General features: G+C 39.6%; 1 protein-coding gene across 1 annotated transcript in view; it reads right to left on the reverse strand.

Annotated features, from left to right (window-relative positions):
* Window positions 1-21,148, reverse strand: part of LOC121909618 (polypeptide N-acetylgalactosaminyltransferase 10-like) — an 83,563-nt gene that overhangs the window by 47,562 nt on the left and 14,853 nt on the right. Inside the window, exons 2-4 of the mRNA XM_042430134.1 lie at window positions 16,379-16,481; window positions 11,752-11,890; window positions 8,307-8,473 (exon numbers count right to left, since the gene is read on the reverse strand). Of these exons, the coding sequence (XP_042286068.1) occupies window positions 8,307-8,473; window positions 11,752-11,890; window positions 16,379-16,481 (409 nt within the window). The remainder of the gene's footprint in view (window positions 1-8,306; window positions 8,474-11,751; window positions 11,891-16,378; window positions 16,482-21,148) is intronic.

The following is a 21,148-nucleotide window of genomic DNA, read 5'->3' on the forward strand; positions in this document are numbered from 1 at the left end:
TGATGATCTTGTACCCATCTTCATGCAGGCTCACAACCTGCGTGGAGCCATGTTGCATGAGACACAACCCAAAGCCAAAACTGAGAAAGTTGTGGTGTTCACAGGTTCTTTTATAACCTTGTTCAGGCAATTAGTCAGTTTTTGTATCAGTGGTCACTGGTGTACTCACTTTTGTTGCACTGAGGTTGTACTTTGAGGTCTGTATTGTCAGTGTAGTCTATCTAACTTGTTTGTTTTTCACTAGAAATAAGATCAAATACACTACACTTCACCCTAAGAGTACTACAAATTATTGTAAGATGATACATTTTTGAATCATTTAACATTTTGATGATATTGTATAGGGGTGTGCTCAATTATGAGTTTACTGACTTTTGGTGGAGAATTCACCAAGTCAACAGCAGCAGAGTTTAGGAGCAGAAGTTATATTTGACAATATGACAACTGAGCAGTGACTGAAACTGATGTTGGTTGATCTATGAGTCAGATTTAGGAGCTTTCTTGATCTGATCCTTTGAAGAACTGATGGAACATATGAGGCTCCAGCCGCTGCATACCATTACATGCACAGTCTTGCATACAATGTTCCCTCTCCTCGTCTCCCGTACGTTATTTTCTCTTCCCTGATGTGTAGAAGAAGGAGGCAGCTTTCTGTTCTTTTCTGTTTGGTATTGTATGTGATAAGTTACAGCGACTTTCCCTGACCCATCTGGCCATAAATCCATGAAATGACTTGGGCTCCACCCGCAGTATTCATTGCTGACACTCATCCACCAAAGCTAAGCTGCCAGACACACACCCACACAACCATTTACCCAGTGTGACTGTCTATAAACAGCAAGGGGATATCAGTCTATTCTTATAATCACAAATCGCAGAAATATAGAATTTTGACATTATCATACATTACGATAATTTTGATTCATGGTTAAACCCCTTTGAAGGGCTAACCCTTTTACTGGTGACTTCATATGGTAAATGGTGTATTCAGGAAAATATTTTACATACAGGGGCTTTAGATGTAGGTATTTCACTATTTTCTTCAAGTTATATACTGTATGTAGTGGGGAGGCATAAAAATAAGTTGAAGAAAAGAGTCAAAACACGGAGATGTAAAAGATCTGTTGTCAGCTCTGATAGCAACACTTGCTCACTGACTGACTCAGTGTCACGCTTGAGCTGCTGGCTGTAAATCACAGCTGCCTGCTGGTCAGATGTGGTGACAGAGTGGTGGAGGGGAGAGAGGCAGAGCGAGACAGAGACACAGAGGCAGAGACCAGAGAGTGGGGGTCATTCTGTCCTGACGCCTGAACCAGCCTCAACTGATACCTGTGATTGAATAAATATGAAGAAAGTGCAAAACCTGCAGAGATTAGAGAGGCGCCGAGCTGCTTTTATTATCTACTCTACAACAAGAGTGAAGATGCACGACTTGTTGACAGGGGAGGTGGGGGAGAGCAGACACTTTCAATCTGCCACTAGGTGAAAATTACCAAGATGAAAATTAAATGGAAATGCTGCCTCCCGATGTTTCCACTGTTTGACAGCAGGGGGTAATTTCATGGTAAACCCCTTTTCAGTGGAAGAGACTGAAGTTTTGCTAATTAGATAAGCGATAAAAACACCATTCCAAACCTGAAGGCACTCAGACAATTTCTAGTCTTGTTCTAGCTGAAAAAAAAACAAAAAAACAAAACAAAAAAAAAACCAAGAAAGTGGTATGAGCATCTCAGAATCTCATCACAACCAAGGATGGCACTGAAATGCAAGATGAAGATAAATGTGGAACCTTTGCCTGCAAACCAAAGTCTGGACTGAGACTAATAGAAATATATTCTTCATGTGTTCTGAACTGGTATAAATAGAGCTGATGCATGAGAGAAGGTACAGCAAAAAACCTCCACCATCATCAAGATCTGAATTATCTCTGCAGGACAAATCTCTGTTGGGGTGACAGGTTTCCAAAGCTCTAACCTCTAAACTTTGTGTTTTCAGTAAACTACACTAGGCGGGATATTATTTGGCTACAGGTGACATATACATTCCACAATTGTGATTGATATCGAGGAGACAAAGAACAACAATCGAAAAATAAAGGGATAGAGAGGCTTTTCATCAACACAGTAGGGGTCCTTTAATGACTACATTTGAAACTAGAGGTCATTCCTATAAATACAACATGTGTTATCTCATTCACCTCACAGGCAAACTTCACAATGTTAAAAAAAAACAAAAACAGCAGTCTCATCATGAGTTCACTGTTACAAGCAGCTCTGGTGCATAATGATGTGTTATAAATATATCAGGTATTAGCATGACTGCAGGCAAGCTGCTGGTGAACAGAGAGAGGTAAAGTAGCGTCAGCAGAGCCGACTGATAGTTTCAATATGTGTGTGTGTATGTGTGTGTGTGTGTGTGTGTGTTATGAAAGGAGCAGTGGGTGGGCTAGGCCATGAATGACTCATGCAGATTGATTCTTTTTTTGAATGACAATTTGATCTTGAAGTCTACATACACCGCGGTTAAGTGTGCCTTTGTGTGGATATGCAAAGTGTCATAAATTTGATGGGCAAGCTAGAACAAATTTAGCAGGGCTGTTAGCTAGTTTACTAGGTAGTTAGATACGAACTTTCTATCTAGATTCATTGATTTTTATGAATTTTTCAGTTTATCTGTTACACAGGGATTTTTCCTTTTTTTAAAAATTTATACATATTTTTGTCTGATCGCATGCATTTGTACTTGTCCAAAAAACAACTCTACTTAAGTTCACTTACACTTTCCATCCCAGGTGTTCTGCCTTCTCTATATTGTGCTCACTCAATAAATTGCCAAAAGCTTAAACGGTCTGTGTGTAATTTCAGGATTTGTGCTGACCTCTGGTCCAGTTTTGTGAAAAGCGTAAGTGTTTAAGTAATAAAAGGTACAAGAGCTGTGAAACAACAACACGGTAAACTGATGATATTCTCTAGTGATATTATATTTCAGGAAAGAAGGACAAGAAGACAACTCTTAGAACTTTACAGACTTTGCAATAAAAAAAAATTAATATCTAACCTGAACCCAAGATGAACTGTTTGTCAAAATGAATGAATTATTTATCTCATTTAAAAGAAAATGCTATAAAACCCAATCTTATTAGCAATTGGACCTAAGATGGAAAAAAAGACCCAAATGGACAGTTTGCTGGTGAGTCGCCTCTAATTAGTAAGAGGTCTTGTGTCTGTTACCGTATCCAACTCCAAACTAGCTGTGTAAACCTCCTATGAATAACAAATTCCAATAGACTGGTACAAATTAAAACTTATGTAATCCTTGTTCCATCCAAAGGTCTCACTGACATAAACTTGGGTATTCATTGTGGATCTTTCTCTCTCCCAAAGGATAAGTTGTGTTTGAGTGATTCCCTCGGTATGGAGAGGGTAGAGCCTGCAGGCAGCCCTCAAGAAACCAAGTCAATGTGCTGCTGTGTACGTGCAAGTTGTATTTTACTGTTAAAAATCTGTTTCACAAATGTATTGCTGCGCTGGGAGATGTAGCTGTGGGTGTCCTGTTTATACTGATTTTCTCATGTTTTAGCAGGGTAAGTTATTTGTGTTTTGTTTTGGTTCGTTTATGTTTGGTTTAGATAGGTTAAGTGTATTGATTATGCTCATTTCAGCTCTAAATTTTTATTTTTGGACTCCACTAGAGTAGCTCAGCGTGATTCAAAGTTCAAAAAACTCCTTAATTATCTTATGCTTGCCCTTTATGCAGCCCACTCTGTTCTGATTGGCCAGCTTTACGTATCAGAGTTGTGTAACTTTACCGTCATTGAAAACCAAACATTTCCTGCTTTACTGCTTCAAATTAAAAGCTTTTAAATGACTAACTAATGGGAGACTTTTATTGTGAAGAATTTACAGGAAGTAAAAACGTGCATTAAAATCGGTCCCACAAGCTGCAGAGAGCTGCAGACAACCAGCACACCTCCAACAGGTAAATTACTTATTTCACTTTGCTGTGCTGTGTAATGGCATTGTGGCTTGGCGTAACTACTCTCGGAGCAGAGCGGTGAACTCGCACGCCGTGCACGTAGCAGATGTCCATATAAAGAAATCCATCATGAACTGACGTCAGCTGGAAAGCGTTTCCGTTGGAAACCGAGCGTTCGGAGCAGTCTGAAGCTGCTGCTTTTTGCTCACAGGGATTACTGCTACATACATTTACCTCGTTATTTGACACATCGGCCACTTTTAACATGAACATCCGATATTGTGACATTATATATATGTCTGAAAATAAGGAAAAGCATAATACGTCCCCTTTAAGCAGAATTTTGATGAGTGCTATGATCTGTATTCCCACCATGTTGCGAAAAGTCCTTTAACTTTGGAAAAAATAAATCTTTATGGACTGAATCTTTTTTTAGTAAGCAGGCAAAGAAGAACACCCCATTTTGACTTTTGAAAGGTTTGTCAGGAATGGGTGACAGCTGGGAAGTCTGGACCTTAAGACTCAGTTTAAGTTAGGTTGTGTCTTCAGGTTTTAGGTCTGCCCAAAGACCAAAGCGCTAGATGGACCATGCAGGTTAAGAACAACTATGGACAATGTCACCTAGTTCAAATCCAGCCGGGGACCTTTGTTGCATCTCTCTATTGTCCCTGTTGAATAAAGGTATAAAATGCTCCAAAAAAGACTTAAACTGCTTCATTGTCTCAACAACACAGCTGCAGCACAAACACCAACACACAGACAGGACTTATTCAGACGCTCCAGCACACATGTATCACCAATTCTTCTCCCTCCTTTTTCCACATTCTCGCAGAAAATTATTCCCCTGCTTGGCAAATTAATGTGCAAACCAGAAATTAAGCACTACAGTGTAGTTCTGAACCACACTTCACGATAAATCACTTTTTCTTCCTCTATGATGCACTTACCCCTTAATTTATTATGTGAGGTTTCAAAGCTTTGAGCATTGATTTGTGGTATTCTGCAAAGAAACTGTTCAGAATTACTCTCTCCAACAGTGACAATGTTTAGGTGAACAAAACATTCCGGTTCTTGCCCTTATTCCGAAAAAGACCATATTCCTACTAAGCTTTTTACATGGCTAATGAAAATGAATGTTCCACTAATATTCCTATTTACATGCAAAGGACTTTCAGGGTTTCCCGCTGCTCCAGTGGGAACGAGAATCACAAGATCTCCACAGGCAGTAAACCAGCAAGGTGAAAAACATTAGTGAGCTCCTGCCTGATATTCATAAGTGATATTGATTTGACTGATATTATAAATTTATAGTTACAGGCGAATCCAGCACCTAGATTGTCCCATGATGATGAGAGTTTTTGGTGCATCACACCAAGTCATCGCCGTCATTAAATAGCTGTGTCTCAGGATAATAACCAATCTCCTCCCTCCCTGTTGTGGAGAAAAGGTGCGCTCTGTTTTTCCAGCCTGCCCTGAACAGCTCTCCACTCTCCTCTCTTTCCTCTCCACTGTCTGCCTTCCTGCTCCAGCGTATGTCATTTTGCCTGCGCAAGGGTGAACAGGCAAGAGGTTCGTGTGTCGTAAACTGCAGTAAAAACTGCAATTGAGACACATATTCCAAAAGTGCTGTCCAAAGAATGCTTCTAAAACCGGAATAATATATCCCACGTCTTAATGGGAAAATGCTACTTTCAGAATAAGGCCTAATTCGGAATATCCAACCGGAATATGCTGTTCACATGACCCGTATCAAATTCGGAATATCGTCATAATCAGAATAATAGTGGAAAATGAGTGTGCATGTAAACATAGTCGTTGTTAAACCAGTCTCTCAACCAGAGACTAGAACTGATTGAAGTTCACTTTGTTCTCTGGGCTCTTAAATTTTAATTACAGCTCAAGTAATTTCTTATCAAAGGACAACAGCGATGAGAGAGAACGTTAGAGCAGACAGCTTGTAGAGGTTAAATCCATCCCCTGCAGCTGTGTAATGTTCTCCCATCGATCCTGACGACAGAGGGGCCCAGACCCATCCTAGCTTCTGGGCTATTTTCACACAGTTGAGCTGTTTCTTACTCCCCACCCACAGGGACATGTGAGGCTGGAGGAGAAGAAACAGAGGAATAAAATGATTCTCTTTGGTGAGAACCCTAATTTAAGTTGGTTCATTTTGATTAACTGCACTCAAACAGTGGGGTGCAAACTGAAGTCAAATGGATAGCTTTTTGGAGAAAATATAATGTTGCCAGATTGTGATTTTTATTTTTTATATGTATAAATATACTGACAAAACTGTATTAAACAGTATTGGAAAAGGTTCACTATACTGAACACATACTGTATTAAAAAAAATGTGCTTAACTTTAATTGTTTGGTTGCGATTAGGGAATCACTGGTAATGGTTAAGCTTAGGCAATTAAAACACTTAAGTTTGGGGAAAGATCATTGCCTTTATCTAATTATGAAAACATAAATTCTCATTTGTGGTATGGGACACAAATCCTGGTCATCCATCCATCCAAATCCCTGCCTGAAACTTTTTGTTCCGCTTTAAGGATGTCATCATGCTGCATTGGAACTATATGTTGCTCAATTTCTACAAAATCTCATCTGCAAAAAGTTATTCCTCATTTCTAATGCGCTTTCATGCGCTAAAATAAATGATAATTTAATGAAAAGGTCAAATCAATTAGGTTATTTGTTGACTTGGACATGGAGATACTTACTTTATTAAACTTCCTGGCTCGTCTTCAGACTGTCACAACTACACTCATGTGTTGCATCATTGATTTTGTTTCATGATAAGATTTCGCAACATGTTTTCTACTTTCAAAATGCTTTACATACACTACATAACATGTAGATATTACAGATGAAAATATTTGAAAATAACAAGACTTTTAATTAAATGTCCTGGAGTTTGACAGTCTTGATGATTATAGTGTTACTTTTGCCTGTTTTTGTTTCCTCTCTGCTCGGCAGCAGCCGTGGGAGGGTTTCGTCTCGGAGCTCTGATGGGTGTTAACCTCCAAGTGAGTGTGAGGCAGCGGAACATCTCATTACCGTGGAGACAAGAAGTAAACACATCCTTCAACGAGGGACCGTGACAGAGAGCACTAATTAACAAGGAATTAAACACTTTCTTAAGAGGGCTTGTGAAGGGACGGAGAAAATAACACACAGACATGTCCGCATGCACACACACACACACACACATGCGCAAACTATGCAAAAATGGAAAGGAAATGGGGAGACAGAGACACATACACAAACCCAGGTATGCTGAACAGAGTGGACCGCGGCGATAAGTGCCGCAGTAGTCTTTTTGTTCAGTCCGATATAATTAATGATTTCATTTACTGTGGAAATTGGGCAGCCATTATTAAATGACAAATTACTGCAGACTTCTGTGTGATACATATGTGTCTCAATCTCCAGGTAATAACTTTTTTTTTTCCCTGAACCTGTATTTTTCTGGAAAAATCTGACCGTGTACACTCTTCTCACTTACTTCCACCCTGCTAGTCATTAGCAGCTGTTGCAAATGCTATTGTTAGCTAAAGCAGATTAAATAAATTTAGTTTAGTACCTTTCTCAGATCAACCTCAGCAGAAATTGAGGGAGAAATTTGTATTTTACATTCATGTTTCCTGGTTGTAACAGCAGAGTTGGAGTTTTTAGGTCTGAATTGAGAAACACACACCTGCCTCAAGACTACCAGGTTTACATAGGAGTACTTTCTGTAAATTCTGCACCCTGTATATACTGTACATCTTGTTCATACATACTGCATATACTGCTCATTTCTGGGGGGGGTTTCTGTACTACACATAATATGTGCCATGTTACTGCTCATTTTGTTCTGCACAGCATGCTGTATGTGGTTATGCTATTGCTCTGTTCATTGCTATTAATATGCCTCCGGTTACCGCACTACCACTGTAGTATAAATTATATTTCCTGCAGCACTTATCCATAAATAATATATATTTGCACTTCTGGTTAGGCGCGAACTGCATTTCAGTGCCTGTGTACTTGTACCATACACAATGACAATAAAGTTGAATATCATCACATCTAATACACTAAATGACTGTTAATGCTTATGTACTGGATATATTATCATATTCTTAAATGCCTTTTTAGTGCAATACAAACACAAGTTGGACAAGCATTTGTTGGGGTACTTGAAGCTGGACCGTTACATAATTTTTTCAATTTCAGTGAAGTCAGAAATCAAAAAAAAATGAATGAAAAAAAAATCAAGGTGTGTCATCTGTGCAGGTGTGTGTATTTTGGTCTTATCGGTGATGAGTGTGTGTTCTCTGTACCTTTGTCGCTGAAGTCGTCGACCAGGATGATCTCTGCGATGAGCTGTGGAGGAGAGCGGTTGAGTACGCTGTGAACGGTCCTCAGCAGCGACGACCAGCCCTCGTTATGGAACGGGATGATGATGCTGGTGTTGGGCAGCTTCTCCGCATACAGCTTCTGTTTACAGCTACACACACAGAATTAATATATATATATGAATAAGCATTTCATACTTCTATGGTGTGCATTTTACAACATTGTCCTTGTTTTTCTCCTTACACTTTATTGAGGGAAGGATGATTCATAAGGACTATTAATATCATAATAAATAATACATTTAACTCCTTAACATCCACCCTTTTTATAGAATTTCCACCTATTTGGCACACTCAAATGGAAAAAGCTCATAACAGAAGAACTGTAAGGCCACGATGCATGTATTAGGCTTCATTTGACAAGTGACATCTTCTAGTTTCTGGAAATGTGTTTGTTTAGCATCTGGCTAAAACACAAACAAAACTACATCAGTTCAAATAAGGCTCAAAAAAGTGGTCTTCATCTATAATGAGTCATATTTGAATAACAATAATTAAGACATGCTTTATGCCAGAACTATGCAGAACACAATATACCTCCTACATCTTGTCAACCTGTATATAATTCCAGACCTCTAGGCCTAACTTATCGGAGGTCGGTGGTTTTTTGTTTGTGGTGTCACTGGTGTCCCTGAACCTCTCCAATCATCTCCAATTGGCCAAATTGTGCCAATTGCTTTTACTCATTACTGCGTGATGCTACCGCTTACAACTGGCTTAAGCGGATCGCCAACAATCTGGGTAGTAGTGTCAGTAGTGATTGGCACAGTCACGTCGCTAGCATGGCTAAGAACAATGATCTCGTTTTTGAGGATCCCTCCCCATAAAAAAACAAAACAAAAAACAAAATTGGCAACGAAACATTTGCATTTGAAGAATTTGTTTTCTTTGGAATAATCTGTTTTGCTGTCAAATGAGAAAACTATATACATACTGTATAAAAGAGTCAAGAAGTGGTTCAACTACAAAACAGTGACCAGACCTTCAGACAGGTCCTATGAGGTCAGTGCAGCAGGCTCTGCAGTGATGCTACTGACATGTTCCTCCTGCATCAGAGACGCAGGAGGAAAAGAGCTGTAATTTCATTATTTGCAGTATATACAGCTGTTATCAGCCGCTAACATGCGCTCCGATGACGGGTTACAGCGATCACCTCGTACATGATCATCACAGCAAGCGGCCGAACCCCCTGCAAAGGAGCTCATCATGGAAAGAGAGTTATGTTCCCTCACTGATGGAGAGAGAGAGAGAGAGAAAGTGCGTAGTGAACTGTGTCAGGCGATCAAGGTCTGTGTTGAACATCAGCCTGCGTGTTATTCATTCAAATATGAACACCGGGTAGACAGGCAGGCAGAGTGATCGACAGGCAGCCAGCAAGTGAATCCTAACGAACCCTGTCCAATTCCGCAGGGGATGGAGGTGTGTGTGTGTACGTGTGTGTGTGCTTCAATTAAATCTTGTCAGCGTGCAGAAATCGAATGTGTCAGTCGCAGATCTGGGACTGGCTGCCTCCGTGGCCCCAACAACATGGCAATCACTAAGAGGCAGACTCAGACGGGGGGGGAGTGGTTGTGGACAGCCACTGGTTTGTGGCAGGTGTGTCCATCCGACTGGTCACAGAAGAGTCACAAGCGTCTGGCAGCTAGGGGTGCACGTCAGTCATCAACAGCATTCACTCATTAAGCTCTAATAATTCAATTATAGCACAGCACAGCGATGCAGCACTTAGTATGCTGCATGTGTAACAGCAAAAACATTTTGAGAGACATATAATTTCGACCAAATAAGTTTTTCACTACATTTCTGTCGCAAAATGTAGATAATGAACATATCTTCAAAACTTAAATGTTGAAAATGAATTCCATTTGTTTTCCTTAACATCTCCACTCATAGCAATACAATATGCTGTGGTTGATTGTAGCAGGTTAGAAAGAGAGCGTGGTCATGGTTAGATATTTAAAAAGTCATGTATCCAGTAACTTACTGGTTTCTCCCTAATACATGCAGGTTAGGTGGTTTGGAGACTTAATTTCCCTTAGGGGTGAATATGTGAATGTGTTATCCTGTCAGACCAGCCATGTGTCCAGGGTGTAGCCTGCCTCTCGCCCAGTGTGAGCGAGGGATAGGGTCGAGACTTGATTTAACTTAACAGCAACAACATCCAAGTCTTTAATTTGACCTGCTAAAATCCTGGAACATTAAAGAACAAATAAGATAGTGCCAAACAGGCCTTGAATATTTACTGAAAGAACTCTGTCTCAGTTATGTAATAAAAAACACTATTAACAGCTTTGAAAATAACACATTCAAATGTCGTGTCATCGTAAGATCAGCATCCAGACACCTGAAAGAATATCTTGTGACTTGCGATATGTAAATGAGCATTTGTCTTGGACTTGCCATGACGGACTTTAGACTTGATTTGAGACTGGGTCTGACTGGGACTGACTGGGACTTACCCCAAAAGTCTTTACCTCTATTTAATCAGCATGTAAGTATCTTAAAAATGGATATGAATGCATTCAATAACAAGCCATTCCTTGACCATGGCTGTCCAAAAACAAGGAGTCCCATTTTCCCACGCATCTAGATTGAGAGGCTTTAGAACCAAATTGGAGGCCCATGTGGAAAACTAGGTATCTGTGGGTGAATGTTTAAAGATGTTGCATTTATGGTGAGTACCTGTCAGCACCGACAGGTCATGGCAAGAGGTGTGTAAGGTCAAGGAAGGTCTGCTTTTATAAACACAGATAAAAAAGACTCAGTCCTCCAGGGGGGAAACTGGCAGCAAGGAAGCGTTCAAAGCTGCTTTCCACATGAAAGAGGAGGGAGGGTCAAATGTCAGAGGAAAGTTCTTGTCAGGCAAAAGAAAAAACATGATTAAAGGCTTTTCACAATGCCATTCTGGGATTGAAAGGGAGCATGCGGTTCACAGGATTTTCGACATGTTCTGGTTCTTAGAGAGGAATTCCAAAACTTTGTCACTATTTCCTGATGTAGCACAGCCTCAGCAGTAATCCTTGGCAAACACTGCGCCAAGCATCCTCTAAATGACCAGCTGTTCCTGATGAAGATGAAGACAAACTGTAGGTGGATTTCAGGGACTTAATTAAGTCACAGTATTTAATTGTGAATAAAGAGTACTTCTTTTGAGGCACCAGGTGAAGCAATCTTAACACAAAACATCGATACCACGCCAGATCAGGTTTGATCCGAACCATGTTTGTGATTATCACAGAATTCATTGTAGGGCCCTTTTTTGACCTAAAGGGCTGGTGAAAACTACTGTTAGCGATAGTGTCTTTATTTACTGTAATAAGTGCTTTCATTCATTTACCTGGAGGGACAAACACACATACACAGGACTCACTTTTGATGGCGGATATCCGGGAGGGAGCGGTTTAGGGAGATCCGGTTGCTGATGTAAATGTTGAAGCCGTTCTCCCTGTAGGCCTGGTCCATCCGGTCAGCGTCTGTTAGAGGAAACGGCTTCCCCTGTTCACCGTTACCTATCAAACACAAACACACAAACATACATGCAGGTCAGTGTAAAAATAAACTCTTCATCAGTACACATCATTTCCTTCCAGGAAAATGCAATTTCATGATTGCTATAATTAACGCAAATTCAAGAAATCTCTGCCGTATTTGCACAAGCTTGAAATTTTGCTAAATTACCACAATTTTTCCACATGTAATGGCCAAATCAACAGACCACTTGAGATTTGGGCCAACTGTCACATTTTGTGTTGTGGTAACTTCGCATCATCGTAGTGCACAGGAAGTGATTACATATGACTCTTCATTGGTAGTAATTTTATAAAATCGCACTATTTTCCATTGCTTGCTATTTTTCACAATTCCCGCAATTTTACCGCAAAAAGAGCACATAAAATATTGCAAATTGTATAGCAATTCTTGAGAAAAGCCGCTGCAAAATCAAGAATTTTTGGCCACAATAATCTCAAAAAAACTTAAGTAACGTGCTTCATGTACATGATGATTTATTTGCTAAGTCTGTTTTAATTGTACTTTGTCTTTTCTGCCTCTGCCAAGCTTAAAAACTTTCTTGTAATATTTTGGGATTTCTTCACATTTTCAGCATTGATACGTTTTTTTCATGCACACATTGAAAATGTGAATAAAAACCGGTGGATGGAAACACACCTAAAGTCTACAGAGAACCTTACTTTGACTTGACCTAATTTTAATGAAATTTTGTAGTATTCTTAATTACATGTAATATGTGGCTTGCAAGATGTCAACAGAGGCAAATGTGCAACAAAACTTGGATTGAAACTTGGATGAAAGGTCCAATCAGACGAATCTGTTCTTGTAACATAAAAATCTGCTTTCTGTTTTACAAGATATTTACAGGGTCTCCCTCTTAATTTATTAATCATTCTATTTAAACAGAAAGTCTCCTGTGAAAACAATGTCTTGAGGCATGGCCAAAACTCACTACACCCACCTAGCAAGAGATCACAGCATTCAAGCACAGAGTTTGAGAATAGGTGTAAACTGTATATAATTGGGACATTCAGTATCAGTATACCTAATCACTCCGTAACAACCTTTTTTCACACACAGACATTATGAAATCTGAACTCATTTCAGGGGTGCATCAAATTACACTGCGCTGCATTAGCCACTCATCAATGCACCACACAAAACACACACATGCATGGAGGCTGATCTATAGTCAGAGGAGAGCATCGAATTAAAATGAGCTGCCTTGTTCCATTAGGCAGAAATGATCTGTCTATATTCCTGAAGGTAATAACTGTGGAAAATAACTCCTCACTTTAATGGCTCATTTCAGAGATAAACTCTTCTACTTAACATTGTACTTTTCCCTGCATAATAAACTTGTTACATGGATCACTTCAATTGTGTTTTAAGCAAATCTGTCTTTTAATGATATCCTCAAAGTTACACAACATAGACACATATGAGTTTCCTTGATAATGTAACAATCCAGTTTATGTTATCAGTTCAGTTTATAAATCAGTTTGCTATGGTGGATGGCTCTAAATACTACAATAATTGTGAGCTTGTTTCCATCGAGAAAAAGCCAGTAAGAGGTGCCACAGTTGCTGAATTCATCCAAAATTGACCCTGACTCCAAAAGTAAATTAACTGAAGCTGCAGATTGTATCACAAGTTCTCTCAACAGCATAATCTTCAGTGTAGTGTTTGTTACCCACATCCTGTTTGTTACCTTGGGAGTTGTAGTTAACTTCCCACTTCACATTTTTATGAATGAGATATTTTCTAACACTGTTGCTCATGTTTTGTACTGATTCAAGCAGGAGAGTTTCAAAGTTGTGGAAGTGCTCCAACTGTCAGTCACCTAATGCTGCAGAAAATGAATGGGACTGTCATACCATGTCCACACAGCTAAATCAGCAAATTTTTACTATGATGTTGAGGAAAAAAAGGTAGTAAAATGTGGGGGACAATAGAGGCATGGACCCTGGCACCCAAAACCATTGTTTTGTCCAGAAAATCTACTGCTTTGATCATTTTAGAGTCTCAAACTACTTGGTACTCTCTTGAATTTCCAGCTCATTGGCCACCTAAGTATCTCCTAATACCATATAAAAGCCAGTTAAATCTGCTGGAATTGGAGTAAAGAGACAAAGATATGTTTCCCAGAAAAGGCCTGAAGAGTCGTTTATTATAGTGGTTCCCTGGACAAATCCTGCTGCTCTGATCCTATTTTAAATCAGTTGTAGATTTCCACTCGAGAGACTGATCAATCACCATTTGCACAAATATATTCGGATCAATGCTATCAATGTGCTGTGTGAGGATTGCCAGCTGCTCCATGGAGCCAACATAGATGTCACCAACCTCAAGAAAGACATCCATCAATTCTCCAAAGAACTGAACACTATCCTGTGGGATCCTGTGTCGTGTCTGCGGCCATCCCCCTGCTCAACCCCCAACCCTCAGACTACTGGTTATGAGAGGCAAAAGGGAAATCACCACGTTGCGTCACCACCACTGCTCAGCCTTTCTAATCCAGCCGATGTCTCAATGGCTGCCATCAAACAATGACCCCAGCCTTTGGGCCAAAATTGTCCAGGAGCTACTTTACCTGCTGCCTACAGACCAAAGATCTCTTGTGCAACCAGAGGCTGCAGTAGCTTTCTGCTGATGCTGTGGCACATACCCGTCCTGCTATCCCAGCAAATCCTGCTTTTGCTACAGCTGCTGAACACACAACCACATCAACTGGCCAGTGGGTCTCACAGAAAGTCCAGTGGACATACTCAGCAGAGCAGCTGGCATACTGGCACACCAGCCGTGCTTGTGATTAGATCATCTATTGGCTGTCACGTAGCGTTCAAACACAGCCAGACGTGCTCTGCACAGCTCTGCCGCACAGTTGCTGATAGAACATCAGCAGCAATCAGAGAACTGTAGGATTTCATGTCTTTCATGTCTTGATTCGGTTAAGCAGCTAATAATGACGCAAATATGTGAATTTCAAAATGCGAATACCCAAAATTTGAGTCACTCGCATATTTGCGTAAGTTGAAAATAGTCAGCTTGAGCAAAAAATTTGCGTGTACTGCAGGGCTGAACCAGGGGATTCAGCTGTGGCTTCCCTCCAGACAGCTGTTGAGAGCAGGAGGAGGGAGTCAGGGAGCACATCGGAGCTGCTGCTGATGAACACACACCAGACCACCACACCAGTCACACCCGATTCTGCTCTAATCCGGAGCCGTTTATATAGTTTAGTAGTGAGTTTATATGTATCTTTAGATAACGTTATGAGGAGCAGCTACAATGTTTGCAAAGCATAGCCCTGTACGATCTGAACTCCATTCAAAAAACAAGCATTTTAATTGTTGTTTACTTGTTGTCTTGCAGATGATGTAGTTATTTCAGCATCCTTTTGATCCACTTATTGCAATTAAATCACAGCAAAATCTAGTTTATTTTGGGTTCATACCAATTTTAAGGCCTGTAGTTGTTGTCTGGGAAGTGCAGTGAAGCAACAGATTTGAGTTTTGTGTGATGGGTTAGTGCAGTTTATCACAGCAAGACGAACAGAGAAGAGTTGATTATGTATCTTTCAGTGTTTACAGATAAGTGTTGGTATGACTATTGTTAGCAGGAGGACTGAGCCATCATGATAGCAGGAAGGCTGAGCTTCAGCAACATCACTGCACTGCCTGCCATTGTCCAGGTGGGGACTAGTCGGTGCCTGCCGTTGCTCACTGGCTGTTTGAGTCAAATAAACAACTAAAAAAACGTCACATTTGATGTGAACACACCATAACACTGGCTTCTGACTTTAAAGCACCGCTGCTTTTTTATAAATCACTAAATGGGGCGGAACCAAAATACCTTTCAGATATGTTTCAGCAGTACATACCTGCTAGAAATCTGTTGGTAATGCCTACTGTCAGAACTAAACATGGTGAAGCAGCTTTTAGCTGCTATGCTGCTCAGCTCTGGAACCAACTTCCTGATGGTATCAAAGATGCTCCAACTGTAGCCAGTTTCAAATCTAGACTTAAAACCCAACTGTTCTAAGATGCTTTTTGTTAACTGATCGAATGCACTCCTCCTTTTTAAATCTCTTATTTTCATGTGTTCCTTTATCTTTTTTAATGCACTTCACCTTTTTTTAATCTCTTATTTTTCTATATTTTTAGCTGTTCATTTGGACTTTCAATTGCCAATATGTATGAATTGTACTATATAAATAAACTTGCCTTGCCTTGCCTTGAAGCTCAATCGATGCTTATTATAGAAGATTACCAGTGTTAAATTATGAACTCAGAACTGTACTCACTGCATTGATTCACACTACTTCTGAGGGAGAGAAATCCACTTTGAGAAAATTAAAAAAAGACAAAAAAGAAAGTTGAACTGCAGTGCTGCAGTCTGTGTATGTGGCCTTGTGCTGAAACAGAGCAGATGTTCTCAGCAAACATGTCCAAACAAAAGAGCAGCATCAGCAAAGAGTTTGGACCTACCGACGCGAGCAGCATCTTTCCTCATTGCTTCATAGTCATGCCAGTCTGTCCTCCGCACACCATCAAGTCCCACCTGAGCGACCTTCCTCATCTGGTTCAAGCCCTGCAAGAGTACACAGAAAACACACAAACTATTAAGACTTTAGTCACAGCTGTTTTTAGCTGCTTGCACTCAGTTTCGGGCAATATCTTGACCACTAAGTCGTTTCAAACAAAAACGAGAACAAAGAGAGAAAGTTAAAGAAAATAAAACTTTATTCCAAACGAGCATGAGCATCATTTGAAACTTGAAACACTTGAAACATAAGTATTACTCTCATGACAATAAAGAACATTATGCTTTCATATACAACTTGAGAGGTTTCCTTGAGAATAGAAATTTTCCTTGAAATACTGACAGATTTCCGGTGTCTGTAAAAAAACAGGATTATCCATGTAGTTCAAGTTTTGTCATTTAATACCAAACAATAAAAAAATACAGGAAGACAGCTTATGGTATAAAATAATATAAAGTTGATTCATAATAATCTATATAATTGGTTTAAAAATAAGAATTGGTGCACTGAGATGCTTAAATATTATAATCATTTCAACAAACACAAACAGAAGAAAAAAAAACAGACTTTACATGTGCTGCTGACAGCTGGGGGTTCACACAAAGCAAAAATGAAATCTGTTTATTTGTATGACACCAAGAAAATGACATTCAATTTTACACACATGCACACACACACACACACACACACACACACACACACACACCCTCATCACCATAAGCTATTATTCTCTACTCGGCATTAAAATGCAAAAGCAGCAATTTATGAAATTCTCCCCGCTTTAGAAATGACTTTCAGTGACTCAAGATATTATAGGAGCACAGCACAACGGTAAATTAATTAGCTCCATGGGAGGATGCAATTAGTGAAACGTTGTAAATACAAATGACACGTCTGACTGCATGGAATACTATTAACCAGGCTGTTAGCTGATATCACAGTACTGTCAAACAAACTGCTATGGCGAGTAATGAGAGTGTGTGTAAATGTGAGTGTAAAGCACCTACAGTAGGTGTTTTCTCTGTTTCCATATGACTGTTTGACATTTCAGAGACGGCCAAGCCAATCTGCCAAGGTGGTGCATACTAGCGACAGGTTCCTATAGCTGGTTCCATTTTGGATCCAGTTTCCGGTCTGCAAAATAATCTGATTTCTTAAACTCCTGCGCTAACAGATTAAACCTTTTATCTCTCCTCATTCTTTTTAATTAAGAGCAATGGAAAACATATAGTAGCAGGCTTCTAATTTTTAGCCGACTGTCTCTGGTAAAAAGAAAAAAATGCTGGCAGATTAGATAATCTAATTAATGTTAATTCAGCAACAGCAAAAATATCAATTACAGTAGGCTGCCACTAAAAACTTTGTACCGACAAAAAGTAGACATATCTGCAATGTAGGTATTTTAGCCTTTAGTTACTTCCAAATGAGGAAAGGTAATCCTTAATTTTATGATAAACGAATAAAACAAGACTTTTCAAGTTGTTACATTATACTTTAGGAAATTGTGATGGGCATTTTTCTCTGTCTTCTGATGTTTTATAGACCAAGTGAGGAACTAATGAGCAGATTAAACAAGACTTATAAACAAGTATATACTGCACACAATTACAGAAAATGTCCATCATTTTAATATTTTATGTAATAGTTTAATGTAACCTCATGAATAAAACTTAACTCAGATGTACAAACTGAATAGCATGAAATCACTGTCTCCTTAATAAATAAAACTAGATCCAATAAGAATGAAAATTCCACTAACAGTAAAGATGATTTATTCATATACAGACGGCTGACAAATTAAAGGATTTTGCTGGTATGGTTTGGATCCACTTGTCCCCTTAGAGGGAAAGGTCACTGCTAATCAATACAAAGTTGTTCTTGGTGATCACCTTTATCCTATGATGAAACATTTCTATCCTGATGGGAGTGATCTCTTCCAGGATGACAATGCCCCCAATTCACAGGGCACGAGGGGTCACTGAATGGTTTGATGAGTATGAAAATTATGCGAATCATATGCTATGACCTTCACAGTCACCTCAATCCAATTGAACACCAATGGGAGATTTTGGGCCGACGTGTTAAACAGTGCTCTCCACCACCATCATTAAAACACCAAATGAAGGAATATCTTTTGGAAGAATGGTGTTCATCCCTCCAGTAGAGATCAGAGACTGTAGAATCAATGCCAAGGCGCACTGAAGCTGTTCTGGTGGTCCAACACCTTACTAAGACACTGTTTAATGGTTTTTCCTTTAATTTATCACCCGTCTGTACATACAGCAAGTGTGATGAAAATGTACTTAAATGTAGAAATAATTGGTCATGAATGTCATGAGAATGCTTTGTTAGGCAGAGAGCAGTCAGACTGACAGTTTTGACTGACAGAATGGATCTGATGCACCCGTGCGGATATTTCAAACACAAAGCGTCGATACCACAGCTACAGTATTTAAGTTTCATTAACTGTGGAAAATCAGCATCCTGATTGTTCAGTGCCACCTCTTTGAAATAATTAGCGGCTAGTTATTCTGATTGACGATGTGTTAGTAATGAGGTCAATTATGAATGATTTGTGTGATGAGGTCATTGAACCGTTGCAGCCACTGATAACATCCCGAAAGCATCACAGAGATTTATTCAGCATTGATTTGGATCCGCAGAAAACTTAACGAGATTCAGACTACAAATGCAAATCTAAGGTTGTCATCGTTTTTCTACTTCTGTTCAATTTGATCCTTGCTGTTGCTGAAATTGTAGTTTAAGTTTTCTCTTACAAAATAAAATGCCAATTCATCTTACAACTTCATCCCTCTCTTTTCTGATTGCTTCATGTTGCCTCCTCTCTCCTCCAAGTCACATCAGGGTCTGACATGCAGCAAGAGTCCATCTGTGCGTTTCCAACTAAAAGGAAGCAACAATGTTCCACCCCATTTCCTTTTGATTAAAATTTCAGCACACATCACTGGTGCTTTTCTGCTCTAACAAGACCTTGAAAAACAAACAAGGAGAACTTGAAATTTTTCATAATCTCTCTAAGTCTCTGTGAGTATTTTTTGTGGCATTTACATATGTGTATGTGTGTGTGTGTGTGTGTTTGTGTGTGTGTGTGTGTGTATGTGTGTGTGTGTGTGCATGTTTTTGTTACTTCAATGGGACCTTTTCCAGAATAAACACCGCCCTTGTCGGGACTAGTAGTCCTCATGGGGACCGAAGCCCGGTCCTAATGAGGCAAAATGTCATTTCTGAGGTCCTGGTTAAGGTTAACGGAGAGGTGTGAATTGAGCTTAGATTAAGGTTTGTATGTGTGTGTATGTGTGTGTGTGTGTTTCTCTCTCTCATACACATTCACAGAGTAGATATAGAGGACCTTGTACAAACAGCCGGGGGAATTTAGCTCCCAGAAAAGCTGTCGTAATCACTCAACACTAATATGGAGGGAATGGAACTGGACACCACAATAAGGCCCCATTCAGACAGAGCGCTTTTAAGCAGCCTGGGGCAGCTTTTTGTAATTGTTTTCAATGAGAGTGAAAGTTTTTACTCGCTGCTTTTGCGTTGCTTATCTCCTTGCGTTTTTCTGCTCTATGTGCCTCGTATTTTTGCAGGAGCGCCCTGAACACCTCGAATTTATAAAACTTCAACTCAGAACACCTGACATCATTTGCCTTTTTTCCCCATTTGTCCAATCAGATTAATCAAGAAGTGGGCCTTCTGTGGTGGTGACAATAACAAGTGGAGTTAATGGTCATGGAGGACAAACTAGTGGTGACTGTTGGGTACCCGGAGCTGACTTTGACTTCTTATGACTTTACCAACTGTAGTTGCCATGATCTGAACAGAAAACAGCAGGCCTGGGGTGAGTTTACTTCACAACAAAATAATGGTTAGGCTAAGAACAGGTTACTCAGTGGTTGCCTTGCAGCAATGAAAAAAAGACGCAGCAAGCTGCTCTTTTTTCAAATTGTGGGCTTCAACAAAAAAAAGCAATGTAGTGCACCTCACTACATGACAAGAAATACAGTACATACCATACAAAGGTTCAACATCAATAGTAGTATATAAACGGAACTACACTGAGCATATTAGAGCATAGTTGCAGTGGTGTTACTTTCTGCTATAAAAAGCTGGAGGTTCTTTCTTGAGTTGCCTTTTTGCACCCAAGTTCAACAGTCATACAAGGAAAAATCCATCGCACAAGAGCCAGAGATTAATTTCTACACCCACAGTGAGGTCAACAGACATGAATGCAACACAGCAACTTATTGTAAGTAAACAATGGTTCTTACTGTGGGTCAAGTGGGAAAATTCGGTTCATCAGTTCTTCTCTTTATTATCACACAAGAGTTTTGCAGCAAAGCAGCTTTAAAAGACAATATTAAACAATAAAAGTGGATAAATGACTCGCTCTAGTCTGAATACATGAATAAAATCCATAAAAACGGCACAGATAAGAATAGGGATGAGATAAAGTGCTAGGCTGTGCTGGGAACCAAGAGGCAAACTACACTATCTTTAAAATTAGTACATTTATTGCACATTAAATAAAGAAAAAACTGGGATGATGTCAAACCTCATCAAGCAGAAGTTGTCAGTGTGATTTGTTGGCTAAAGACTTTTGACAAGAAAAGCTGCTGCTCACCATTATTTACTCGCTACCTTGACAGTGTTGCTCGTTTTCTTCCTTTGTTTGTACATTTTCAGTTCACATACC

The sequence above is a fragment of the Thunnus maccoyii genome, chromosome 13 (genome assembly GCF_910596095.1).
Source record: "Thunnus maccoyii chromosome 13, fThuMac1.1, whole genome shotgun sequence".
Taxonomy (NCBI): Eukaryota; Metazoa; Chordata; class Actinopteri; order Scombriformes; family Scombridae; genus Thunnus; species Thunnus maccoyii.